The 27,417-nt window shown below is 43.0% G+C and overlaps 1 protein-coding gene across 4 annotated transcripts in view; it reads right to left on the bottom strand.

Moving 5' to 3' along the window:
• The window catches only part of camk2a (calcium/calmodulin-dependent protein kinase II alpha), a 110,824-nt gene that overhangs the window by 22,070 nt on the left and 61,337 nt on the right, over window positions 1-27,417 (bottom strand). For all 4 annotated transcript variants that reach the window (XM_022676350.2, XM_022676352.2, XM_022676349.2 and 1 more), the window contains exons 4-12: window positions 23,428-23,482; window positions 16,533-16,598; window positions 11,205-11,277; window positions 8,522-8,624; window positions 6,971-7,054; window positions 6,616-6,710; window positions 6,022-6,144; window positions 5,777-5,860; window positions 55-97 (exon numbers count right to left, since the gene is read on the bottom strand). In XM_022676350.2, the coding sequence (XP_022532071.1) occupies window positions 55-97; window positions 5,777-5,860; window positions 6,022-6,144; window positions 6,616-6,710; window positions 6,971-7,054; window positions 8,522-8,624; window positions 11,205-11,277; window positions 16,533-16,598; window positions 23,428-23,482 (726 nt within the window). The remainder of the gene's footprint in view (window positions 1-54; window positions 98-5,776; window positions 5,861-6,021; window positions 6,145-6,615; window positions 6,711-6,970; window positions 7,055-8,521; window positions 8,625-11,204; window positions 11,278-16,532; window positions 16,599-23,427; window positions 23,483-27,417) is intronic.

Here is a 27,417-nt window from a genome sequence, read left to right on the forward strand (position 1 = left end):
TCATCACTATTCACTGCAGTTTTAAATGAATAAATGAACTCTGTTTATACATACCTGAGAAATTTCTGGTGGCGAGCATGGTGGTGAGAATAGCCCCCTAAAAAACAAAAATATACATCAAAACAAAACAGCAAAACACCAGAAGAGCTGACCCAAACCTGCCATACAGAATAGAGATCCGGGGCCAGCTGCACCAGCTGTGGATACGTTCAAACATAGGCTACTTGTAACATAAGTGTTAACTTAATTCAAATTTAATCAAAATGGACTGCACCACACAAACAGGTATATACATAGGAGCTAGTAGCTATTAAATATTTACACATACCACTATATACAGTGGTGTATGATTTATTTATTTTTTTGCATGTTTGTCACTCTTAAATGGTTTAGATCATCAACGAAATGTAAGTTTTTGAATGAAATTTTTTATTATTAAGGGTGAAAAAAAATCCAAACCTACATGGCCCTATGTGAAAGTGTTTGTCACCCCAGTTAAAACATAACTTAACTGTGGTTTCTCAAGTTCAATTTCTCTAGCCATAACCAGGCCTGATTACTGCCAAATCAATTAAATCAATTAAAGGACCTGTCTGACAAATCGAAGTATACCTAAAGATTCTAAAAAGCTACACATCATGGACGTTTCTCAATCTGCATTCTTGTCTGTACTTGTGTTCTTGTGGACTCGGGGAAACGTCATCAGTCGCAACCCAAGTACTGTTCCAATTCAGAAGATCACAGTTAGCCAAGTACACAACTAATACCCGGATGTGTTCCTGCTCCTCCCACTTTATCGAGGATGCATGGAAGGTGACTTGTGTGAACTTCTTACAGCCCGATAACCCAGAATGCACCTTGCAGCTGTATCAGCGTAATGGCAGAGGAGATGGTACATAACAGTAAGCACCTGTACGTTTTCAAAATAGTACTGCTGTGTGCTAAAATAATGGTTTATGTAATTTTTAGGCGAGAATGTAGAGGGTTTAGACTTCAGATATGTGGTTTATTTGTTAAGAAAGCGGCTAGGTGAAAATGTGCTCCTAGGTTTTCGGAACAACGCTCATAGCTGTTCCAATTACAGAACAACCGTCCCGCTTCCTCCCATTCTCGGGAGTCCGCACTCGCGATCCGAACTGCCCAAGTCCGTACTTGCCAAGTACGGGAGTCCAGACTTGTGTACTTGTGTATTGAGAAACGGCCCATGTCAATATCCAAAGAACTTCAGGAACAAATGAGAAAGAAAGTCATTGAGATTGATCAGTCGGGAAAAGATTATAAAGCCAACCACAGTGAGAGCCATTATCCACAAATGGCAAAAACATGGTGTACCTAAATGATCATAAGAGCGCAGCGACGACTCATCCAAGAGGTCACAAAAGACCCCACAACAACATCCAAAGAACTGCAGGCCTCACTCGCCTCAGTTAATGTCAGCATTCATGCCTCTACCATCAGAAAGAGACTGGGCAAAAATGGCCTGCATAACAGAGTGCTAAGACGAAAACCACTGCTGAGCAAAAAGAACATTAAGGCTCATCTCAACTTTGCCAGAATACTCTGTGGACTGACAAGATGAGAGTTTAACTTTTTAGAAGGTGTTTGTCCCATTACATCAGATGTAAAAGTAACATCACATTTCGAAAAAAAAAACAAAAAAAACAGTAGGTTTAGGGGCAAACACTTTTTCACTCGGGGACATGTAGAGTTGGATCCCCCCCCCCCCCCCCCCCCATAATTATAAAAACATTATTTTAAAAACTGATTTTGTATATATTTGTGTTGTCTTTGACTAATATTTTAATTAGTTTTAAGATCCAAAACATTTAAAAGTAACACATGCAAAAAAAAAGAAATCATGAAGGGTCAAACTAATTTTTAGACATATATAAAGAGAAACGTTATATAAAGTGAAGTTTAGCACTATAGCACTCCATCTTTCTATGTGTAATAATGTATTCATTCTGAGAAAATCTTGAAAAATGTATGTTACACAGTGTTTAAATGCAATTGAATTCTATGCTGTGACACAAAGGCAGGATATAATGATGTTGACATTCTGAGACGTTCTCCGAGAGACTGACGGACAGCTCAGTATTCAGGGGTCAGTTGGAGTAACGGCGCTGTTTTGGTGTGGAGCTCCAGGCGATGGTGAAGGTAGAGGAGATGTTCTGATGACAAAGACTATGATTCATTCAGCTCTGGATATCAAAGCGTCTCCATGACTAGACACCCTCTGAACATCCCGGAATATACAGACTATAAAAACACATCAGATAAACTGATTCACCCAACCTTCACACACAGCCCACCTGATCAGATACAGTGAGGGTTCTATAACAGTCGAGTCCTGCGTTTCTGTTTTGGTTTAGGAAATTGCAGATTTTACTAGCTGACTCAGTCTATAAGCACAGCGCCACCTGTGGACCAACAGAACGCTGACAGAATGTGCAGCCAGTCCATTTAAACCTGATACAGTAACTGATACAGTCATATGAAAAAGTTTGGGCACCCCTATTAATCTTAATCATTTTTAGTTCTAAATATTTGGGTGTTTGCAACAGCAATTTCAGTTTGATATATTTAATAACTGATGGACGCAGTAATATTTCAGGATTGAAATGAGGTTTATTGTACAGAAAATTTGCAATATGCATCAAACCAAAATTTGACCAGTACAAAAGTATGGGCACCCTTATCATTTTATTGATTTAAATACTCCTAAATATTTTTTACTGACTTACTGAAGCACAAAATTGGTTTGGTAACCTCATTGAGCTTTGAACTTCATAGCCAGGTGTATCCAATCATGAGAAAAGGTATTTAAGGTGGCCAATTGCAAGTTGTTCTCCTTTTTGAATCTCCTCTGAAGAGTGGCATCATGGGCTCATCAAAACAACTCTCAAAAGACTGTTCACAGTCCCCTGTTGTTCAGGGGAAGGATACAAAAAGTTGTCTCAGAGATTTAACCTGTCAGTTTCCACTGTGAGGAACATAGTAAGGAAGTGGAAGACCACAGGGACAGTTCTTGTTAAGCCCAGAAGTGGCAGGGCAAGAAAAATATCAGAAAGGCAGAGAAGAAGAATGGTGAGAACAGTCAAGGACAATCCACAGACCACCTCCAAAGAGCTGCAGCATCATCTTGCTGCAGATGGTGTCACTGTGCATCGGTCAACAATACAGCGCACTTTGCACAAGGAGAAGCTGTATGGGAGAGTGATGCGAAAGAAGCCATTTCTACAAGCACGCCACAAACAGAGTCGCCTGAGGTGTGCAAAAAAAAGCTGTTTTGCCCAAACTTTTTCATATGACTGTAACTGGCCACAAGCATGACCAAAGCTGAATGACCACCATGACTACACTAGACAGCCAGCAAGATCTGGTGACCATGACCATGCTGGCCAAAGGCTGGTCAACCAGTAAGTTTACCAGTGTAGGGTATACGTTCTCTTGGATGACGAGTTTTTCAATCATCTTGACCAGCAAAGACCATATTAGACTAACTGAAACCAGCTCCCAGCAGAAACTGGTCTTCAGCTGGACTACACTGAAAAAAATGATGCGTAAAATTTACTTTAAAAAAGTTTTGCAACTTTCTGCACTTGCATTAAAGTAAATTTAATTTCATGTTAATTTAAGTAACTTCAACTCGGTTTCAAGACTTAAATGTTACACAGAGTAAATAAGTGAACTGAACTTCGGTCAATCCTTTCTTTTAGTAAACTTTACTTAATTTCTGCATACAATATTACCTAATTATAATTATCTAATTCATACAATATTATTATATATAATTTTAGTTAAATAATTTTAGCACAAATTCAAATATTTACATAATCTCAAAGATTTATTTTGTAAACAGACCAAGTCTCACTGTCTCAACACATGAATGGCATGTTTAGTATACTAAAAAGAATGTAATACATGCCACCCATGTGTTGAGACACTGTAATATGTGTGTTTTAACTAAAATATTAAAAGTTCAGAAATTATACTATATTATGCATCATAAATAATTTGATTAATATTGTATAAATTAAGTAATTGTTATTAGGTAATATTGTATGCAGAAATTAAGTAAAGTTTACTTAAAGAAAGGATTGATTCAGCAAAAATAAATTAAGTAAGGTTTACTAAAAGAAAGGACTGACTGAAGTTCAGTTTACTTATTTACTTTATGTAACATTTAAGTCTTAAAACTGAGTTTAAATTACTTAAATTTATCTGAAACTAAATGTACTAAAAAAGCAAATGCAGAAAGCGGCAAAACGTTTTTAAAGCTAATTTTATGCATCATTTTTTTCAGTGTATTTAGTACGATTTTCATGGTACATCATGTGATAGAGCAGGGGTGTCCAAACTTTTTTGTTGGGGGCCAGAAGGAGAAATATATTTGAAGTCACGGGCCACACTTCGTAATAAAACAAATAATGAAATATACCACTTTAAATAATACTTTTTTTCCTGATTATTTCATTTACACACCATTTTACTTGATTTACTATCTTTATCTTTGACAATGTTGTGTAAACTAAGATTTTTCAAATTTATGTTTAATTTCATGATGTCTCTTAATATTAAACTCTCTAAAAATGGCAACTTTTAGACTCTTTGGCCCGGTTTTCTGCGCTAGAAATGCGCACCCTCTCCGCTTTTAGACTCTTTGGCCCTTTTTTCTGCGCTAGAAATGCACACCCTCTCCACTTTTAGACTCTTTGGCCCTTTTTTCTGCGCTAGAAATGCGCACCCTCTCCACTTTTAGACTCTTTGGCCCTTTTTTCTGCGCTAGAAATGCGCACCCTCTCCACTTTTAGACTATTTGGCCCTTTTTTCTGCGCTAGAAATGCGCACCCTCTCCGCTTTTAGACTCTTTGGCCCTTTTTTCTGCGCTAGAAATGCACACCCTCTCCACTTTTAGACTCTTTGGCCCTTTTTTCTGCGCTAGAAATGCGCACTCTCTCCACTTTTAGACTCTTTGGCCCGCTTTTCTGCGCTAGAAATGCGCACTCTCTCCGCTTTTACACTCTTTGGCCCTTTTTTCTGAGCTAGAAATGCGCACCCTCTCCACTTTTAGACTCTTTGGCCCGCTTTTCTGCGCTAGAAATGCGCACTCTCTCCGCTTTTAGACTCTTTGGCCCTTTTTTCTGCTCTAGAAATGCGCACCCTCTCCGCTTTTAGACTCTTTGGCCCGTTTTTCTGCGCTAGAAATGCGCACTCTCTCCGCTTTTAGACTCTTTGGTCCGTTTCTGACACCTAGCGTTCAAACTTTGAATCTCACATTATAAAAACCTGCTTGACAGCGGGCCAAATTTCATTCTATTCCTAAAATACCTCCCGGGCCGCTTCAAAATAGGAATAAACATTAAACAAACTGAGGTGAAGAGCCACCATTAAAAATGTCTAAGTTGAGTTCACTCAGAAATAGACTCTGTAATCAGATTCTGTATCAGTTTTTTTTGTTTGTTTCCAGTATAGATGAGTGCAGAGGCTTAAGTGTCTTGCCTAGAGGCAGAACCAGGTTCTGATTCATTACAGGAATTTGCTCCCACAACCCTCCAGGATTATCACAGGGCTACTGCTCGCCCTCTTCTCAGCCTGGGTGTGCTACAGCTAAACGATGCGGTGGTGCAGTGAGGAAGACCTGATCTTGAAATATAGAGGACCCTTAAACTGGGAACAGGTAATAGGGTCCCATAGAGCCCACGGAATAGTGCAGAACAGCTGAGAGCTCTTCAGTGAGTGAGTCACACTGTGAATGTGACTAACTCTCGCTTACCTTCAGCTTCCTCCGGGCATTGAACTTCTTCAGGCACTCCACGGTCTCCTGCCTGTGCATGCAGGACGCCACGGTGGAGCGATGCTGGAGGAAAAGGGTGGAGACAGGATTAAAAACAGCTAATTAAACTGGACAATGAGAAACTAAAAGCCATTACGAGTATAAACACAATGATGAAAATACAACATATCCTTATTTAGAGAAGAGAATTGAAATCAAACAACCCAAATTAGAAAGATACTCACTGATATCCAGGGGTGTTTTAGGGCCTCGGCTGCAGTGATGCGTTTGGCAGGGTTGATGGTCAGCATTTTATTAATGAGATCTTTGGCCTCAGGAGTGACCGTGTCCCACTCAGGAGATGGAAACTGTGAGGAGAAGTGTAGAAAGGCAGGTTTCGCCAAATAAACACCAGAACAGCAGAATAAGATTGAGAATAATGGCCATAATTTAGAAGGATAGTCCAGAGGGGTTAAAAGATTTAGTCTACCTGGCTGATTATAAGACTTGGCTTGGCTCTGGTTTGTCAGAAGATTGACCCACGATAGATTGGTCCACAATAAGGTTGCCCCAATGTCTCATTTTCTGACCAATCTAATGGTTGACCAACCAAGGCCCACCATTAGATTGGTCAGAAAATTAGACCAGAGTGGTCATAAGGTTGGTACTAGTTAATTAACCATAGAACTGTCCCTAGTTGCCTGGTCTGCTATAAGATTGAACATGACTGGTCAGAAGATTGCCCTGATTGGTTGAAAGGTTGGCCTGCACTTACATTTACTGGGGTCAACAGGTGCCTTAAACCAATACAGATAAATATCTAATCACAAAGAACTTACATCATATGCACCAGCTTTGATCTGCTGGTAGAGTCTATGCTGGTCCTCATCCCAGAAAGGCGGATATCCAACCAGCAGGATGTACAGGATCACACCTGGAGGAGGAGCCAAGACAGTCAGTGGGACATATCCTGCTCATCACCTCAGCATGATTACATCATCCGATTATACTATTACAAAATATTATGACTGCCTGGACATATAATTTATTGAAATTGAATTGAAAATCTATTGACAGTGTAAAACACACTGGTAAACAATGACACCACATTTAGCCCAGACATTTATTCTCTTTATATAGAAAAGCATGTGTTTCCTGTTTAGCTCTTTATCACGTAAACTTGTTGAGACTCACCACATGCCCACAGGTCCACCGCCTTCCCGTATGGGTCCTTCCGTAACACCTCGGGGGACAGGTACCCAGGAGTGCCAGCGAAGCCTGAAATCATACCAAAAAGGTTGTATTTAAAACCACTACCATTACTAGCTTAAAGAGTCCCTGAATAACCCCTCTTTATAGAAGTGCACTGAAACTAAACAGAAAGGAACAGCAGGTTTTATACTGCTGCAGGATCGTGCTGTGCCTGTAGAGGGCAGCCCGAGTCCAGCAGCCCATGGAGGCTTTCTCACTGTGAGGCCGAGTCAGGTTTAAAGTGAGTGATTAGAGATTCTGGGGGGTTGCACCACTCTATAGGCTTTAGTAGTGAAGGAGTGAGTGAGAGAGTGAGTAAATTTGTTAGAGAGTATGTGAGTGAGTGAGGGAACGAGTGAATGAGTTAGTGACTGGGGAAATAAGTAAGGGAGCGTATGAGGGAAAAAGGAAGGGACCGAGTGACTAAGGGAATGAATAAGAAAGTGTGTGAGGTAATGAGTAAAGAGTGCGAGACAGAGGAAGTAAGTGACTGAGAGAGAAAGTAAATAAGTGAGTGACTGAGGAGAAGAGAGAGTGTGTGACCAACGGTCTAAATAAATGTGTGAGGGAGTGAGTGAGTGAGTGAGTGAGATAGTGTGTGTGTGCAAAGAGTCAATGAGTAAGTGACTAAGGGGGTGAGTGAATGACTGAGGGAGAATGTAAAGGAGTGAGTGAATAAGGTAGAGATTAAATGAGTGAGTAACTGAGGGGCTGAATGAATGAGGGAGTAAGTGACGGAGGGATTAGTGACTGAGTGACTAAGGAAGTAAGGGAGTGAGTGAAAGAGGGAGCGAGCAAATGAGCTATTGAATGACTGAGGGAGAGAGTAAATGAGTGAGTAACTGAGGGGCTGAGTAAATGAGGCAAGTGACTGAGGGATTAGTGAATGAGTTACTGGAAGTGAGGGAGTGAGTGAATGAGGGAGTAAGTAAGTGAATGGCTAAGGGAGGGTGTGGAGTGAGTGACTGAATGAGTGAATTAGTTAGTGACTGAGAAAGTGAGTGAATAAGTGAAAAACTGTGTGATGGAGTGAGTGAATAAGTGAAAAGGGGAGTGTTTGAGGGAGTGAGTAAATGAGTGAATGGCTGAGGAAATGGGAAATGAAGGAGTGAGTGAGTGACTGAGGAGCTGCGGAAGTGAAAGATGAATAAAATGAGTGATGGAGAAAGTGAGTGACTGAGGAAGGAAGTAAGTGAGTGAAGAAATAGAAGAAATAAGAGACCCTTGCTGTGTGTGGGTGAGCATTATCCTTATGAAAAATGTGAGTTGGAGGCCCTGCTATGAGAAGCAGCACATGTGGCTGCAGGATGTCCTGCATATATTCCAGAGCTGATATTGTCCCTCATATCACAACTAGGGGTGAACGACTCCTCAAAGTCTGATAATACACTGTCTGTGTTTATGTCCCAGAGGGACATTCTAACCTTCATAGTGAGAGAATCTTTAACTAGGCAAAAACGTACACAGTGCTGTATATATATTTTTTTAAATTACCAAACCAAGCCTGCTGATCCCCCTCCACCTCAATGGCCAGGCCGAAGTCTGCTAACTTCACTGCGGCACCTTTGGACTTGGAGGCCAGGAGCAGGTTCTCCGGCTGGAGACACACAAACACAGAGGCAGATGTCCGTTAGAATCCGAACCGTTGTTACAGAGAGAACAGAGAGAATATCATTAGAATCCAAGAGAAACCTGCCCACCCACTTCCTGCCCACACACCAGCGCCAGCGTCTACTTCTCGTTTCAGCTGCGTTCTCGTTTCAGCTGCGTTCTCTTTACAGCGCTCTCCAGCCCACACAGAACCATCTGAGCTTTTATTCCCGGACCGAGCCCACAGCTTAGTGCAGAGCACAATAACGCAGTCCATTCATCTGCACTCAGTACGTACATTAACAACGTCTGAAACAGGCAGTTTAATAACAGCATCAGTGCAGCATATCCCAACTCTAAACTGCTGTAGACTCAATGGGTGGGGCTAAACTGCTGTAGACTCAATGGGTGGGGCTAAACTGTCGTTAGTGGCATGTATTTGGCATATGTTTTCTATGTGTTTAGTATATGTTTGCTTTGTGTTTGTGGTTTGTGTTTGGTATGTATTTGGTTTGTGATTGGATTATGATTCGTTTGTGGTCAGTTTGTGATTGTTTTTTGTTTGGTTTTGTTTCTATTTTGTTTGTGTTTGGTTTGTGTTCAGTTTGTAATTGGTTTGTGTTTGGTGTGTGTTCAGTTTGTGTTTGGTATGTGTTTGGTTTGTGTTCAGTTTGTAATTGGTTTGTGTTTGGTGTGTGTTCAGTTTGTAATTGGTTTGTGTTTGGTTTGTGTTCGGTTTGTAATTGGTTTGTGTTTGGTGTGTGTTCAGTTTGTGTTTGGTATGTGTTTGGTTTGTGTTCAGTTTGTAATTGGTTTGTGTTTGGTGTGTGTTCAGTTTGTAATTGGTTTGTGTTTGGTTTGTGTTCGGTTTGTAATTGGTTTGTGTTTGGTGTGTGTTCAGTTTGTGTTTGGTATGTGTTTGGTTTGTGTTCAGTTTGTAATTGGTTTGTGTTTGGTGTGTGTTCAGTTTGTGTTTGGTATGTGTTTGGTTTGTGTTCAGTTTGTAATTGGTTTGTGTTTGGTGTGTGTTCAGTTTGTGTTTGGTATGTGTTTGGTTTGTGTTCGGTTTGTAATTGGTTTGTGTTTGGTGTGTGTTTGGTATGTGTTTGGTTTGTGTTCGGTTTGTAATTGGTTTGTGTTTGGTGTGTGTTCAGTTTGTGTTTGGTATGTGTTTGGTTTGTGTTCGGTTTGTAATTGGTTTGTGATTGGTGTGCATTTGGTATGTGTTCAGTGTGTTTTTAGTTTGTATTCGGTTTATGATTGGTGTGTGTTTGATATGTGTTTGGTATGTGCTCAGTGTGTGTTCAGTTTGTGTTTGGTATGTGTTTGGTGTGTGTTTGGTATGTGTTCAGTGTGTGTTTAGTATGTGTTTGGTATGTGTTTGGTGTGTGTTTGCTGTGTGATTGGTATGTGTTTGGTGTGTGTTTGGTATGTGTTCAGTGTGTGTTCAGTTTGTGTTTGGTATGTGTTTGGTGTGTGTTTGGTATGTGTTCAGTGTGTGTTTGGTGTGTGTTTGGTATGTGTTCAGTGTGTGTTTGGTATGTGTTTGGTATGTGTTTGGTGTGTGTTTACTGTGTGATTCGTATGTGTTTGGTGTGTGTTTGGTGCTGTAGGCTCAGTATCAGATGTTCTGTATCTTTCTCTCTGGGTGAGAGAGTAATGGCAGATATATCAGCAGCCCACACACTGCTGGAACCCACCGCTAATTATGTCACTCTACAGAACCGCAGAGAGAACGCCCCCAAATCAGCTCCTTAACACACTCCATTTATATAAATGATCTGATACCACACAGCCACCACTGAGACACAAAACTGGGGACTGGGAGTGTCTTATCAAATGCTTAACAAAAGGTTGCCAAACAAAGACAAAATCAGAAGCAAGATTTTTACAAGATTTGTTCCACTGTAAATATTTGATCTGGTTAGTTTTGATGCTGCAGTTTAGTCATTAAATTGATTAAAATATTAAAATAGAAATGTTTTAGATTAGAGTTGCAGATACTCTAAGCTTGCCCCACCACCACACACTCCCCATCTTAAACCAACACAGTGTTTCATGTTCATGATCAGCTATAATGGGAAGATTCAGGTCAACCTAATTAATTAGAACATTAATAAACTCAGAAATTAATATTCATTCAGAGGCTAAACGGATAGAGAGTCATCAGGTTTAAAAGTCCAATTCAGGATATTTTCGCAAAAAAAGCAAAAAACAGGAGAAACACACACTGAAAAAACACAAACTAGACACAAACAATTGAGGAAATAAACACCTGAGAAATACACACTACTGGATAAACACGCCACTGGAGAAACACGTTGTAGAAATACATAGTGGAGAAATACACACTGGACAATATCTGGATGCACACAACTGGGGAAATACACACCTGAGAAATACACACTGGATACACACAACTGGGGAAATACACACCTGAGAAATACACACTGGAGAAACAGACACGGGAGAAATACAGTGGGAAATACATACTGGAGAAACACATACAGGAGAAATGAACAGTGAAAAATACATACTGGAGAAATGTGTAAGAATGGGTAATATTCTCAGCTAATTAAACACCTACCTTTAAGTCCCGGTGGACCACGCCCATCTGATGACAGTGCAGCACCGCCTCCAGAATCTGCTGAATACAATGACTAGACACACACACAAACACACACACACACACTTTTATTATAATATCTGATCAAATGTTCAACAGCTATTTGTTATTTAGTTAATTCAATATTATATTTTCTCTTTTACTCAGTGTTTACTCTAAACACTTCTGGCTACACTGAAAATAAAGAGAATAAAAATTAATTAATTGATAGATAGATTGATTGGTTGATTGATTGGTTCTCCAACTGATTAGTTGGAGTGGTGGTCTAGTGGTTCAGACCTTTAGTTCTTCTCGTTAGTGACCTGACTCCCTCAAGGTGTTAGTGTGATTTGAGTAAACTGTAGAACAGACTGTGCTGGGGTCCATTCCCCTGTTACCCTGAGTGGTGCAGTGGGTTAAACTCCTCCAGCCAACCTGCTCATGTGGGGATCAGGTGGTGGGAATATGGGCTAAGTGGGTTCTAGGTTGGCACAAGCTCTGAAAAGGTTTGTACATGTATTGTTACAGGGACCCAGTTGGGCTTCAGCCCATTTCTTACATGGGTCCGATCTAGACCCTATTTATAGTGTGCCTCTCCTGGTCTCAACACCTACCCTGATGGGGTCCATCACTGATGTCCATATGTGGGGCCAACATGAAACCAATGGACATAAACTACTGGATTACAGATCTCAGATGGTCATGCTATTGAGTCCTATGTCATAGCACCACCTCATCAACCAACTCTTTTACAGTAGAAAATTAGCACACAACATTTTAGCAACCAACTCCTATGTGATAGCAACTATCTCCTGTATCATAGCAACACCTTACAAACCAACTCCTATATCAGAGCAACAGCTTAGCAGTCAACGCCTACATTATAGCATCACAATAAGCAACCATCACTTTAGCAACAATCAACTCCTACATCATAGCAACATCTTAGCAACTAACTCCTTCAACATAGCAACATCTTAGCAACTATTACTTAGCAACCAATTCCTAGACCATAGCAACACCTTAGCAACCAACACTTTAGCAACCAATACCTACATCATAGCAATGCCTTAGAAACCAGCTCCTAGATCATAGCAACACCTTAGCAACCAACACCTACATCATAGCAAAAACTTAGCAGTCAACTTCTACATCATAGCAACAACTTTGCAATTAAAACCTATATCCTAGCAACACCTTGGCAACCATCACTTAAGCAGCAAACAACACCTACATTAAAGCAACACATTAGAAAACAACTCCTGCATCATAACAATTTCATAGCGACCAACTCCCCCATCATTCCAAATTCTTAATGGCCCAGTCACTAAATGAGTCCAGTCAAGTTCTCCTGAGTGAGATGATGTCCTGGTGTCTTCTGCTGACGAGAGGCTTATCTGTTGAACTTATGAAGAAGTGAAGACGAAAAACTTGGACCCGAAGCTGTGAAGATTACATTACATTACATTACATTACATTACATTTGGCAGACGCTTTTGTCCAAAGCGACTTACAATAATGAAGTGCAAATAATAGAAGAGGTTAAGTACAAAAATAATAGAAGTTAAAAATAAAACATCATAGATAGGGCCTTAAGGAGGTCAGAGGGAAATAATGGGATAGAGGAGTAGAGAAGAGGAAGAAGGAGATGAGGTTAGAATTAGTTAGTTTGTTAGAGGTGTTAGGAGAGTAAGTGCTCTTTGAAGAGCTCTGTCTTCAGGAGGTTCTTAAAGATAGCGAGAGATTCTCCTGATCTGGTAGTAGAAGGTAGTTTGTTCCACCATTGGGGAACTCTGTATGAGAACAGTCTGGATTGCTTTGTGTGAGTGTTTGGCAAAGCGAGGCGACGTTCATTGGAGGAGCGCAGCGGCCGGGAGGTAGCGTAAGCCTTCAGGAGCGAGTGCAGGTAGGAAGGAGCCTGTACTGTCATCACCTTGTAGGCGATTGTAAGCGCTTTGAATTTGATGCGAGCAGCAACCGGTAGCCAGTGGAGCTCAATGAGCAGCGGGGTGACATGTGCCCGTTTTGGTTGGTTGAAGACCAAACGTGCTGCTGCATTCTGAATCATCTGTAGTGGTTTTACTACACAGGCCGGGAGGCCAGTTAGTACGGCATTGCAGTAGTCGAGGCGTGAGATTACCACAGCTTGTACCAAGAGTTGGGTGGCCTGTTGAGTCAGAAACGGTCAAATTTTTCCGATGTTGTAAAGCGCAAAGCGGCAGGATCGAGCAACTGAGGCCACATGGTGCGTGAAGAGAAGCTGGTCATCAACCATGACACCCAGGTTCCTAGCAACCTTTGTCGGTGAGAGAGAGAGAGAGTCGATGGTTATGGCAAAGTTGTGTTGAATAGAAGGTTTTGCTGGTATGACCAGAAGTTCAGTCTTTGAGAGGTTTAGTTGGAGGTGATGTTCCTTCATCCATGCGGATATGTCTGAGAGACACTGTGATATTCGTGCAGAGATTGAGTGATCATCGGGTGAGAACGACAGGTATAGCTGAGTGTCGTCAGCAAAGCAGTGGTAGGAAAAACCATGTGAGCGGATAACCCGACCTAGAGAGGTGGTGTATATTGAGAAGAGAAGATCCACCTGCTGGTCTGTGACTGTCTGTTATATTAAAGCAGCACTACCCCTGGACTGATCTACAGTGGGTAATGAATCGGGGTGGCAGCAGGGGTGGTGGGGGCAGATATAAATAGCTGCAGAGCTGAGTGTAGACTGATTAGAGTGTGTCGCGACACGCCAGGGGGTCACAACCTCGTCTGATTACCATCATTAGCTCTTTTTAAAACCCTGAGATATAAATCCACTAATCAATGGATTTACAGCAATCTGATGAACACACCACAGCTCTAATCCATGTGTTTATTTGGTGATTGATTAATTGATTAGACAGCTGAAACAGTAACAAGAAATCATCCAACACTCATTTAGACAAGAGTTCTACAACCCTAAATCAGAAGAACTTGGGACAGTCTGAAAAAAATTGGTTGAACCCAGTATGAACCCAGGATATTTCATTTGCTCAATGTTTTTCATGTATTACTATACATCAGTCCTGCATTTTAGACATGCAGCATTTTTATAGTGGATCTCTGTATTTTTTTTTATTTCTAAACTGAAAGCAGAAGCATTGGGGTGTCGGGAGGCTTTTTGTGGGAGTTCTTCTGGCCACGTCAGGCGTCTTTATGTACTTACTTCCCATGTACAGCCTCAAATCAGGATCTGACGCAGTTTCACTGAACGTGAGCAGCTGGTGGAGCAATGGAGACTTCAGAAGGGGAAACTCAGACCTCAGTAACTCATTTACTCAAGGTAAAACCTAAGTGTGTAGTTGAAGTGAAGTTTCTGACAGAGCTCTCTCTCTCTCTCTCTCTCTCTCACTCTCTGAACATAACCTGGTATCTGATTCATCCGCTCTGAAAGGAGACCGCATCACACTCGCCCAGGTTAAAATGAGTCTTCTGCATGCTCAATGTAATTATCAGTTCTCACCAGAGAGGGCCCTAAATCCCCCAAATTCCAAAACTTACAAACATCAGCTTTAAAAAAGTGGGACAGGGGAAATGGGCTAGTTATGGAGTTTGAAAAAAGGTAAATAATGATGTGATTTCTAACAGGAAATGTCCAACAGGTGTTGATTTAATACTAAAGCAGGATCCACAGAAGGCTGAGTCTTTGAGAAGACTGTTGTCAGCAACAAGTCTAAAAGCCAGGGTCTGTAATAGTAAGTTAGTACACTTCTGTGATGCAACATTATGGTCTGCTTTTCAGACCACAACTTTTTAATGAACCTTTTTGCTTTTAACAAGACAATGCAAAACTCCATGATGCACAAATTACGACGGCATGGCAGCAGAAGAAGAGGGTACAGATACTCCTTGCAATCCTAATCTGTCCCTAGTAGAAAATGTGTGGAGAAAAAGTGATGATGATGACCCCGTACTGTTGGACATCCTGTAATGTATTTGTTAGAAGAGTTGGACAAAAAACTTTGGTCACAGAATACAAATCAGCCAATCAATGATGCCATCCCCCTGGTGACGTCTAATAATCTGAGCCTCGTCGCTGTCAGAGGCACACTGCTGCTCCTTGAGGGAGGGGGATATCTGTACTACATCAGCTAACTAGCTAGTTACATGTACTGTTTACTCCTTCAATTTTCAAAATTACTTCAATGATCAGTCTGAATTAGAGCTTAGGTCGGGCCCAAAAAATCCGACCTGTCCCAGCCCGAGCCCGTGCACGTTCTGCCCGAGCCCGACCCAACCCGAACCATAAACTGTCATTATGAGCCCGACCCGATCCGCCACATGAACTGGCTGTTTTCCGGCTGTTTAAATGAGCGAAATATGATCAGAATTATGTTAATTCTGAATTATGTTAATTCTCGGGCAGAGAATCTCAAGGATTCAAGGATTCAAGGGGATTTTATTGTCATTCGCATCATATGTGGTACATGAGGTGTTTCTAAGCTCTAGTCTGAATCCCAGTACCAAGACAGCCCGCATGCATGTTTACAGTGTGCAGCTTGCTGAGAGGATCAAATCCTTAAACAAACAAGTTTGGTACGATACAGACTTATAGTGGTGCTAAAACCCAGTGTGTGATGCTGCAAATGAAATGTCAATAGAAAATGTCAAGTAACGAGGTTAGCTAACAATCTAGCTGAGGTCTCGCTTACTAGCTCAGGCTGTATTAACTAATACAGCACACCTCAGATTCCTCTCTGATTGTTGATCTCAGAATGTTATAGAACAAGACAATGTTTAAAGAAATCTACTTTATTTCCTCAGAAGTCCATACATATTATATGAAATCCTTAACCAATCAAACCCCTAATGTTTCTGCTCTCTGCAGTTTAAAAAAGCAGCTCAAACTTGCTTCTCTGGTAAGCAGCAGCTCAGCCCAATCAGCTCTCTCCTGCCCTGCCCCTAAACCCATACATCACCCAGGGCCCCTCCCAAACTACCCCTACTATTTGTTTTGGCATTTTTGTAATTTGACCTGGGAGTGGAGTCAACTAAAATCAGGGGGTTTAGTGACACTTTAAATGCTTTACAGTCCCAACTTTGTTTTGGAATGGATGTTTATTAATAATTGAAATTACGTTGAGCATACAAAACATGAAATATTTTGGGATCATACTGTCTGCAATCAAATAAAATCCAACGTAAATGGGAGAAATGTTCTGTTTTTTTTTTTGCACTTTCCATACTGTCCCGACTTTTTCTGACATGTGAATGTGGGTGTGTCTCTGTGTGTTCATGTTTGTGTGCATGTGTCTTTGTGTGTGTGTGTAAGCTTACCTAGCATCTGCCTCACTGTAATATTCTCTGGCAACGATGTCCTCAAACAGCTCACCCCCTGTCACTCTGCAGAACACACACACAAATAAAAAAACAAAAACTATGTCACGGGACTATTAAGGACTGGACCCAAGTGCAAAGAGGTAAGTAATATTTGTGTAAGGATTATGTAAGGATTTATGGATGTGAAGTGGTGTGAGAGGGACTGCTTTATGCTGGGCTCGAACTCCCAACCTTGACAGTGCTGGGCCAACACTCTACTCCTGCGCTACTGGCAAGGACAGGCAGCTGTTGGAATAACACCCTCTTAACTGAGGAGGGAAAAAGGCGGGAAAACTAAACAAAGGAGATGCCACATGGCATTGCTCAAACAAAGGAAAGGCAAACAAACTAAAAAGGAAACTTAGGACAGACTTGCTAAAAGAAGTCTATTTCTTTTGAGCTCTTTTCTTTTCCTTTCTTTCTTTCTTTCTTTCTTTCTTTATTTCTTTATTTCTTTCTTTTTCTTTCTTTCTTTCTTTCTTTCTTTCTTTCTTTCTTTCTTTCTTTCTTTATTTCATTTGTAAGTTTTTGCTTTCTCTTCAGATCTCTTATTTTCCTCTCTTTTTTTATGAGATCTTTTCTTTTCCTTTTATTTTCTTTTTATTTTCTATTATTTTCTTCAGTACCCTATGTTACCGGTCACCCCTCTACAAAGGTGTGGCAAGAGTGTGCTGCTTTCCTTGGTCTTATATACCAGTGCCAGCAGGTGTGTCTCGTTTGCACTGATTACCTTCTGGCATTCTGGGGTTTTTGTGCTCGCCCCCTGCTGGCCGCTGGCAGCACTGGCCGACCCCTTACAGGGCCCCCTCCCCTAGGGACGGCCCCAGAAGTACCCAAGCCCGCAGCACGTGCTTGTCGGAACTCCCTGATAAGTTCTGGGTCAAGAATGTGGCGTGCTGGAACCCAAGACCGTTCCTCTGGCCCGTAGCCCTCCCAATCTACCAGATACTGGGTACCACCCTGCACTTTGCGGCAGTCCAGGAGGCGGCGAACAGTATATGCTGGGGAGCCATCAATAAGACGAGGAGCGGGAGGATGGGCCGGAGGAGCCCCAGCCCCACAAAGGAAGGGTCTGAGGCGAGAAACATGGAATGTAGGGTGGATCCGCATAGATGGTGGTAAGTGCAACCGGTAAGTAACTTGGTTAATACGCCGATCTACCTTAAACGGCCCCACAAACCGTGGTGCCAACTTTCGGGATTCTACCCGAAGTGGAAGGTCTTTAGCTGACAGCCAGACTCGCTGACCTGGACGGAAAGTTGGTGCACCCCGTCTTTTGCGGTCAGCAACTCGTTTCCTTGCCTCAGTCGTTCTCAGGAGAGATGCCCGAGCCTTTTGCCAGGCTCTCCGGCAACGCCGCACAAAATGTTCAGCAGCAGGGACCCCTACCTCCCGCTCCTGCTCAGCAAACATGGGCGGTGGGAACCCGAACTGGCATTCAAAGGGTGACATGCCCAAGGATGAATGCCAGAGGGTGTTATGGGCATATTCCGCCCATGACAGGTGATCCGCCCAAGAGGAGGGGTTGGTAGAGGTCAAACATCGCAGAGTCCGGCCAAGGTCCTGATTGACCCTCTCGGTCTGACCATTGGACTCTGGATGAAATCCAGAGGAGAGACTCACAGAGGCCCCCATAAGCCGGCAAAAGGCCTTCCAGAAACGACTTGTGAACTGGGGTCCCCGGTCGGACACCAGATCACTTGGCATCCCATGTATCCTGACCACGTGCTGTAACAGGAGTGCCGCTGTCTCCTTGGCCGATGGCAGCTTGGGCAATGCCACAAACTTGCAGGCCTTGGAGAAACGGTCGACAAGGACCAGAATGACTGTGTTACCCTTGGAGGGGGGCAGGCCAGTAACAAAGTCCAGGGAGACATGGGACCATGGGCGTGATGGGATGGGCAGTGGATGAAGAAGGCCTTGAGGTCTTGACCGGGGTGTTTTGTTGCGTGCACATGTCTCACATGCAGCGATAAAGGCACGAAGATCCTTCTCCATACTCGGCCACCAAAACCGCCTGCGCAAGAATTCCAGGGTCCTTGTCACCCCTGGATGCCCTGAAAATGGTGAGGCATGCCCCCAGGACATGACTTGCCTCCTCGCCGCAGTAGGAATATACATCTTGTTAGGAGGACCACCCCCTGGATCCGGCTCTTGTCTAAGTGCCTCCTGGATGGTGGTCTCCAGTTCCCACTGGAGAGGGGCTATGATACGAGGAGCAGGAATAATAGGCTCTGGGATAGGGTCGGACCCCAGAGGTGCCCACTGCTTGGAGAGAGCATCTGGCTTGATGTTCTTGGAACCTGGCCTATAGGACAGCACAAAGTCAAAGCGGCAGAAAAACATTGCCCACCTCGCTTGGCGGGGGTTCAGTCGCTTAGCTTGCTGAATATAGGCCAGGTTCTTATGATCGGTCCATACAACAAAGGGATGTTTCGCCCCCTCAAGCCAGTGCCTCCACTCCTGGAGGGCAAGCTTAACGGCCAGAAGCTCCTTATCCCCCACATCATAATTACGCTCAGCCGGTGTGAGCCGGTGAGAGAAAAATGCACAGGGATGGAGCTTCTTGGCTGGGCCTAGGCGCTGGGAGAGTACCGCTCCCACGCCAACATCTGAGGCATCTACCTCGATGACAAATGGTTCTTCTGGATCAGGCAACTGGAGGACTGGGGGGGACGTCAGCCGTGCCTTGATATCATCAAAGGCCTCTTGGGCCTCAGTGGTCCAACGAAATGGGCCTGGGGTCTTCCGGGTAAGGGCAGTAAGCGGGGCTGCCACAGAACTGAAATTCCGCACAAAGCGCCGGAAAAAGTTGGCAAACCCCAGGAACCGCTGGACCAACCAAAGAGAGGTAGGACGGGGCCAGTCCACCACAGCCTTGATCTTGGCTGGGTCCATACGGAGGGTGCCTTTGGACACCACAAAGCCCAGGAACGACACTGTGGGGGCATGGAATTCAGACTTCTCCAGCTTGATGTACAGACGGTTCTGCAGTAGCAGCTGGAGAACTCGCCTGACATGCCCGATGTGTTCCTTAGGGGTCCTACTGTATATAAGTATGTCATCGAGGTATACATATACATAATGACCCAGAGCCTCCCTCAGTACTTCATTAATAAAGCGTTGGAAGACAGCAGGGGCATTCATGAGTCCAAAAGGCATAACCTGGTACTCATAATGCCCAGTAGGAGTGATGAATGCTGTCTTCCACTCATCCCCCTGCTTAACACGTATCAGGTTGTAGGCGCTGCGCAAGTCCAGTTTAGTAAATATGGTGGCTTGTTGCAGTGCCTCAAACGCTGATGACATGAGTGGCAGGGGGTAGCGGTCTTTCACAGTGATGGAATTAAGACCCCTGTAATCCACACAGGGGCGAAGGCCCCCATCCTTCTTGCCCACAAAGAAAAAGCTTGCCCCTGCAGGTGAAGAAGAAGGCCGGATAAAGCCCAATTCTAATGCCTCCCGAACATAAGCATCCATAGCTGAGCGCTCAGGGGCTGAAAGGGCAAATAACCGCCCCCTTGGTGGTGTAGTACCCGGGAGGAGGTTAATCGCACAGTCATACTCCCTGTGCGGAGGCAAGACCTGGGCCTTTGCCTTACTGAAAACCTCTTGGAGGTCCCAATATTCCTGGGGAACCCCCCTAAGATCCTGTTTCTCAGGGCTCTGGGTAGTCAGAATCTTATGGGGGGACCTCAGGTTGTTCAGACAGTGCCCTTTGCACTGGGGACCCCAAGCAAACACAGATTTAGTGGACCAATCAATGCGGGGGTTATGTTGTTCTAACCAGGGGAACCCCAGCACTAATTGCAGATTGGGGGCTTGGGTTACATATAACACTATGTTCTCACTATGAGGCCCTACCCGCAATGTGATAGGACCAGTACAATGTGTTATATGTCCAGTACCCAGGGCTCGGCCATCTATAGCCATGATAGGTAGAGGGCGTTCTAGGGGCTCCAGAGGCAGACCGAGACTGGCTGCCAAGGATGCGTCTATAAAACATCCTGCTGCCCCTGAATCAATAAAGGCTAACAGGGTGGTATGTTGGCAGGGCCCCCATGACAAGGAAGCCTTTAATTGGAGCCCTGATGTCCTGGGGAAGAAACTCTGGCCCCTCACCGGTCCCCCTGGCCGGGACGGGCCTGACCATTTCCCAATGGTCGTGCACCACTGCGGGAACACCTGTTCCCCAGAGTGCGTAATCCTGAAGCTTGGCTGGAAAGGGAGGCCCCACCCAACTGCATGGGCTCAGGCAGTTCCAGGCTAACCGGTGACTGACCCGAGGTTGAGCGCCAGGGTGGATCTGAGCGCCAGGGTGGATGGGAGGACGAAGCACGAGACTCGCCCTTGCGGTCTAGGTCTCTCTGACGTATGCGAGTGTCTAGACGGATGCATACGTCATAGAGACCTTCTAAAGTGGATGGCAACTCTCTAGTAGCGAGCTCGTCCTTCAGTCTGCCATTTAACCCCTGTTGAAACACAGCCCGGAGTGCCTCATTGTTCCAGCCACTTTCAGCAGCCAAGGTACGAAATGCAATGGCATAATCTGCCACTGACCGTGAGCCCTGGGACAAGGCCAACAGGCGGGAAGCGGCTTCTCTGCCTCCGACAGGGTTGTAAAACGTTCGCCTCATTGCTGCTGCAAATCCTGTGCCTGTGTCACAGTCTGGGGAGGCCTGCTCCCACAGGGCTGTGGCCCATGCCAGTGCCCGCCCAGTTAACAGGGAGATCATGTAGGCCACCTTGGATCTCTCTGTGGGGAAACGAGAGGGCTGCTGCTCAAAAACCAAAGAGCATTGTAACAAGAACCCTCTGCAGCCTTCTGGATCCCCAGCATACCTTTCTGGGTTAGCCACATGAGAATCCCCACTAACAGGGCTGGGCATGGCAGGGGAAGGTGCTTCTGTGGGAGCTGCCACAGTAGGTGGAGTGGGGATTGCAGGAGCTCTAACTTGGAGGGCCTCAACCAGCACTGACAGTTGCTGGGCCATTTGCTGCAGCAGCTGTTCATGTTGCCCAATGGTAGCACCCTGATTCTGAAGGGCTACCTTAAACTGTTCTGCCTCTGCTGGGTCCATGTTGGCCACACCTTTCTGTCACGGGACTATTAAGGACTGGACCCAAGTGCAAAGAGGTAAGTAATATTTGTGTAAGGATTATGTAAGGATTTATGGATGTGAAGTGGTGTGAGAGGGACTGCTTTATGCTGGGCTCGAACTCCCAACCTTGACAGTGCTGGGCCAACACTCTACTCCTGCGCTACTGGCAAGGACAGGCAGCTGTTGGAATAACACCCTCTTAACTGAGGAGGGAAAAAGGCGGGAAAACTAAACAAAGGAGATGCCACATGGCATTGCTCAAACAAAGGAAAGGCAAACAAACTAAAAAGGAAACTTAGGACAGACTTGCTAAAAGAAGTCTATTTCTTTTGAGCTCTTTTCTTTTCCTTTCTTTCTTTCTTTCTTTCTTTCTTATTTCTTTATTTCTTTATTTCTTTATTTCTTTATTTCTTTCTTTTTCTTTCTTTCTTTCTTTCTTTCTTTCTTTCTTATTTCTTTATTTCTTTATTTCTTTATTTCTTTATTTCTTTCTTTTTCTTTCTTTCTTTCTTTCTTTCTTTCTTTCTTTATTTCATTTGTAAGTTTTTGCTTTCTCTTCAGATCTCTTATTTTCCTCTCTTTTTTTATGAGATCTTTTCTTTTCCTTTTATTTTCTTTTTATTTTCTATTATTTTCTTCAGTACCCTATGTTACCGGTCACCCCTCTACAAAGGTGTGGCAAGAGTGTGCTGCTTTCCTTGGTCTTATATACCAGTGCCAGCAGGTGTGTCTCGTTTGCACTGATTACCTTCTGGCATTCTGGGGTTTTTGTGCTCGCCCCCTGCTGGCCGCTGGCAGCACTGGCCGACCCCTTACAAACTAAATAAGAATGTAAATGTATTCTAAATCTGAAGCACTGTGACACTGCATCATGTGTTTATTTTTTCAACTGAGCTTTATCTGTTTAACATTCTGCATTGTATGGATGTGGTAAAATCAGGATGACCAATCGTCGCCGAGTTATCATGTTTAAAGACCAAACAAATGAACCTCACAGCAGCAGAACTGCAGAACTGCTGATCTGGTTTGGATCAGAACACAGAAGCTTATACTTTGATCAACAGTCTGACTATCAGACTGAGAAGGCTTAATTTGAGTTTATAGCCCTGATTACAGAGCAAAGAAATAAAAAAAAATCATGAATTTAAATATGTGCCTTATTGTTTTTATTTTGCATTTTCTCTTAATTTATTCTCATTTGTGATGTTAGCATTTGTGTATAAGAAGCTTATTTGTACTACAGATCCTGCTGGTGTGGGATCTCTCAGTGATGCTCATAAAAACCGCTGTGAAGATGCTTCAGTCTGCTGCTCTTCTCTCTGTTACATAAAACCTCATATCATATCTTTCAGTGGAGAAGATTTTATTTTGGAGTCATTCTATTGGTCCATTCATAATCAAATTCGGATACAATATAAAGAACAGCTGCCAGATTTGGCCAATGGCCCAATAGCCTATTTTCCACTGCAGGGCCAAATGGTAGTGAGGCAGAGCCGTCGAGTTTTGCACTAGAGACATTTGCTGTGTTGCTAAATCAGAATCAGAAAGCATTATAATAATGATGGGACAGTCACTGTCATCAGGTTTGGTCAGTATCACATTCCCACTCTGATTTTACAGATTAGCTTGTTAGCATGCTAAATTGCGGAACGGAGTATACTAAATGCAACTAAATGCAGAACAGAGAACTGATAAATAAAATGTATCTAGTATATTTTTCTTTATAAAGATAAAAGAGGAAATGTACTCACAAATCAAAGATGAGGTAATGATGCCCCTCCTCCGAGATGCTGTCGTGCAGGCGCACTGGAACAGATATAGAGAGTCCATCAAACAGCAGCTCACATTCCCCTCATTGTCCCAGCTCATCATTGTCCCAACTCTTCATTAACCCAGTTCATCATCATTATTCCAACACATTATCATTGGGACATTATCATGATCCCAGCTCTTCATTATCTCAGTCTGGCATCCTTATCCCAGCTCATCATTATCCCAACTCATCAATATCTCGGCTTATCATAATTCCAAGTCACATTCCCAGCTCATCATTATCCAAATGTCACATTTCCAGCTCGTCAATATCCTAGCTCATCACATTCCAAGTACATCATTGTCTCAGCTCATCAATATATCTCCTTATCATTATCCCAAGTCACATTCCCAGCACATTATTGTCCCAGCTCACATTCCCAGCTCGTCACATTTCCAGCTCATCATTATCCCGGCTCACATTCCCAGCACATCATTGTCCCTGCTCATCAATATCTCAGCTCATCATTATCCCAGCTCATCAATATCTCGGCTTATCATTATCCCAAGTCACATTCCCAGCTCATCATTATCCAAATGTCACATTTCCAGCTCATCGATATCCTAGCTCATTACATTCCAAGCACATAATTGTCTCAGCTCATCAATATATCTCCTTATCATTATCCCAAGTCACATTCCCAGCACATTATTGTCCCAGCTCACATTCCCAGAACATTATTGCCCCAGCTGACATTCCCAGCACATCTTTATCCCAGCTTATCAATATCTCAGCTCATCATTATTCCAAGTCACATTCCCAGCTCATCATTATCCCAAGTCACATTCCCAGCTCAACATTATCCCAGGTCATCACATTCCCAGATCATCATTATCCCAGCTTATTAATATCTCAGCTCATCATTATCCCAAGTCACATTCCCAGCTCATCATTATCCCAAGTCACATTTCCAGCTCATCATTATTCCAGCTCACACTGCCAGCACACCATTGTCCCATCTCATCAATATCACGGCTCATCATTATCCCAAGTCACATTACAAACTCATCATTATCTTGGCTCATCTTTATTCCAGCTCATTATTCTCCTAGCTCTTCAATATCTCGGCTCATCATTATCCCAAGTCACATTCCCAACTTACCATTATCTTGGTTCATCTTTATTCCAGCTCATCATTATCTTGACTCACCACAGTCCCAGCTCAAATTCCTTGCTCATCATTATCCCAGCTCAAATTCCTAGCTCATCATTATCCCAGCTTAAATTCATAGCTCATCATTGTCCTAGCTCAATATTATTTCAGGTTAATGTCATCTCGCCTCATCATTATCCCAGCTCAAATTCCTAGCTCATCATTATCCCAGCTCAAATTCCTAGCTCATCATTATCCAAGTTCAAATTCCTAGCTCATCATTATCCCAGTTCAAATTCATAGCTCATCATTATCCCAGCTCAAATTCATAGCTCATCATTGTCCTATCTTAATATTATTTCAGGTTAACGTTATCTTGCCTCATCATTATCTCAGCTCACATTCCCGGCATATTATTGTCTCAGCTCATCAGCATTATCCCAGCTCAGCATTATCATCTTCATGATCTCCTCCAGTCCTTTCCACTCCTCATCCCTCCCTCAGCACCAGCAGGATTTTCCCTTCTACTGAGCAGAATGATAGCAGTAAATCCTTCAGCTCAGACTAACACAGACATCAGCACACACACACAGTACCACTTGCTGAGACATCTGCGGCTAAAGACTTCAAAGACTCATCATCACCATCATCACCATCTTAAACACCATTATCATCATAACTATCATGACAATCACCATCATCTTCATCACCATTGTCAATATCATAGCCATCTTCTTTATCATGAATATCACCATCCTCACCATCTTTATTGAAATTTATAGAAGATCATAACAGACACAGAAAATAATTTATAATAATTACTGAATAATCTATAGTAATAATTAATTCCTAATAGTCATCTATTATTCAGTGTGTTTTATTTAAATCTAATTTTAGTTGAAGCTACTAATTGTCTTTATATAAATATATAATTGTCACCAGATACAGAGCCTCAAATCATGTTTGACTCCCACACAAAAATCCACTTTAATTCACAATTATTGAAGTGCAGCAGCTTTAATTCTGTAACAGTAGTTGACCATTCAGTATCTAGTGCAAATTATTCATGATCTGATATGGATTTATGGAAACAGTGTCCGGTATATAAATATCCATATTCGATCCTGAATAATTTGCAGTGGATCACTTGAGGCTCTGTATCTAATGACGATAAATAATATGCAAAAATAAATTGTGTAGAATATATGGCTTTAAGATGATCAAATAAAAAAAGGAAATTAATTCTACATCAGAGTGAGGATGAGGAGGGGAGTGGGACTGAATGTTTAAACACACTGTGTGCGGCAGTGTGTGGGTGCTGAAGCTGAACAGAACAACTTCACCTGGCAGCATCATCACTGCATAGCAACCATTGCATAACCCTCATAACACACACTGCCTTCATCACACCTCACTTCCTGTATCCACTTCCTCTACATACCCTGAAGAACACCCCCTCATACCTCCACATTCTTCACATTTACATTAGAACCTCATAGAACCTACACTGTCTGAATGTTCTAGATATATGAAAAATACAATTTAGAATTAAGAACAAAAAACAACTATAGCTTCTCCACTAAACATGGCGTAGAAAGATTGGGTGTGGCTAAACTGCTGTTTATAAAATAATCACAACTTCAGTTACTTATTATCAATATAAGTATCCTACTATGAAAAAGCAAGAATTATTCAGTTTTCATAACAAAACAAATAGTATACACTATTAATTATTAATTACCCTCTATTAATACTTTTATATCAGCTATTAATTATTTGGTGTCTGCAGGTTCAGGGTTGTTTATTAGATCAGTAGGTCTGTGGTTATCAGGTTTGGGTTGTTTATTGGATCAGTGGGTCTTTGGTTCTCGGGTTAGGGTTGTTTATTGGATCAGTGGGTCTGTGGTTCTCGGGTTAAGGTTGTTTATTGGATCAGTGGGTCTGTGGTTCTAGAGTTAGGGTTGTTTATTGGATCAGTGGGTCTGTGGTTATCAGGTTTGGGTTGTTTATTGGATCAGTGGGTCTTTGGTTCTCGGGTTAGGGTTGTTTATTGGATCAGTGGGTCTGTGGTTCTTGGTTCAAGGTTGTTTATTGGATCAGTGGGTCTGTGGTTCTTGGGTTAGGGCTGTTTATTGGATCAGGAGGTCTGTGGTTCTCGGGTTCGGGTTGTTTATTGGATCAGTGGGTCTGTGGTCCTCGGGTTATGATAGTTTATTGAATCAATGGGTCTGTGGTTCTCGGGTTAGGGTTGTTTATTGGATCAGTGAGGCTGTGGTTCTCAGGTTAGGGTTGTTTATTGGATCAGTGAGGCTGTGGTTCTCAGGTTAGGGTTGTTTATTGGATCAGTGAGGCTGTGGTTATCAGGTTTGGGTTGTTTATTGGATCAGTGGTCTGTGGTTCTCAGGTTTGGGTTGTTTAATGGATCAGTGGGTCTGTGGTTCTTGGGTCATGGTTGTTTAATGGATCAGTGGGTCTGTGGTTCTCGGGTCATGGTTGTTTAATGGATCAGTGGGTCTGTGGTTCTCGGGTCATGGTTGTTTAATGGATCAGTGTGTCTGTGGTTCTCGAGTCATGGTTGTTTATCGGATCAGTGGGTCTGTGGTTTTCGGGTTGTGTGTGTAGGAGTGGGAAGTGTGTGAATTGATCAGCTGACCTAAGGAAAAGAATCTGAGCTGTTACTCCCACTGGTTCCTTCAGCAGGTGTGGGAGGATCTTTGGCTGCTTAACTCCAACACCTCCACCCCATTCAACCATGAGGAACACTGCCATTCACAGAGCCCACCACAGGATAATTAATGTATTCAGCGCCGCTCACTCGCCAGACTGGAGCCTGAA

This window comes from Astyanax mexicanus, chromosome 17 (assembly GCF_023375975.1).
Source record: "Astyanax mexicanus isolate ESR-SI-001 chromosome 17, AstMex3_surface, whole genome shotgun sequence".
NCBI classification, from domain to species: Eukaryota; Metazoa; Chordata; class Actinopteri; order Characiformes; family Acestrorhamphidae; genus Astyanax; species Astyanax mexicanus.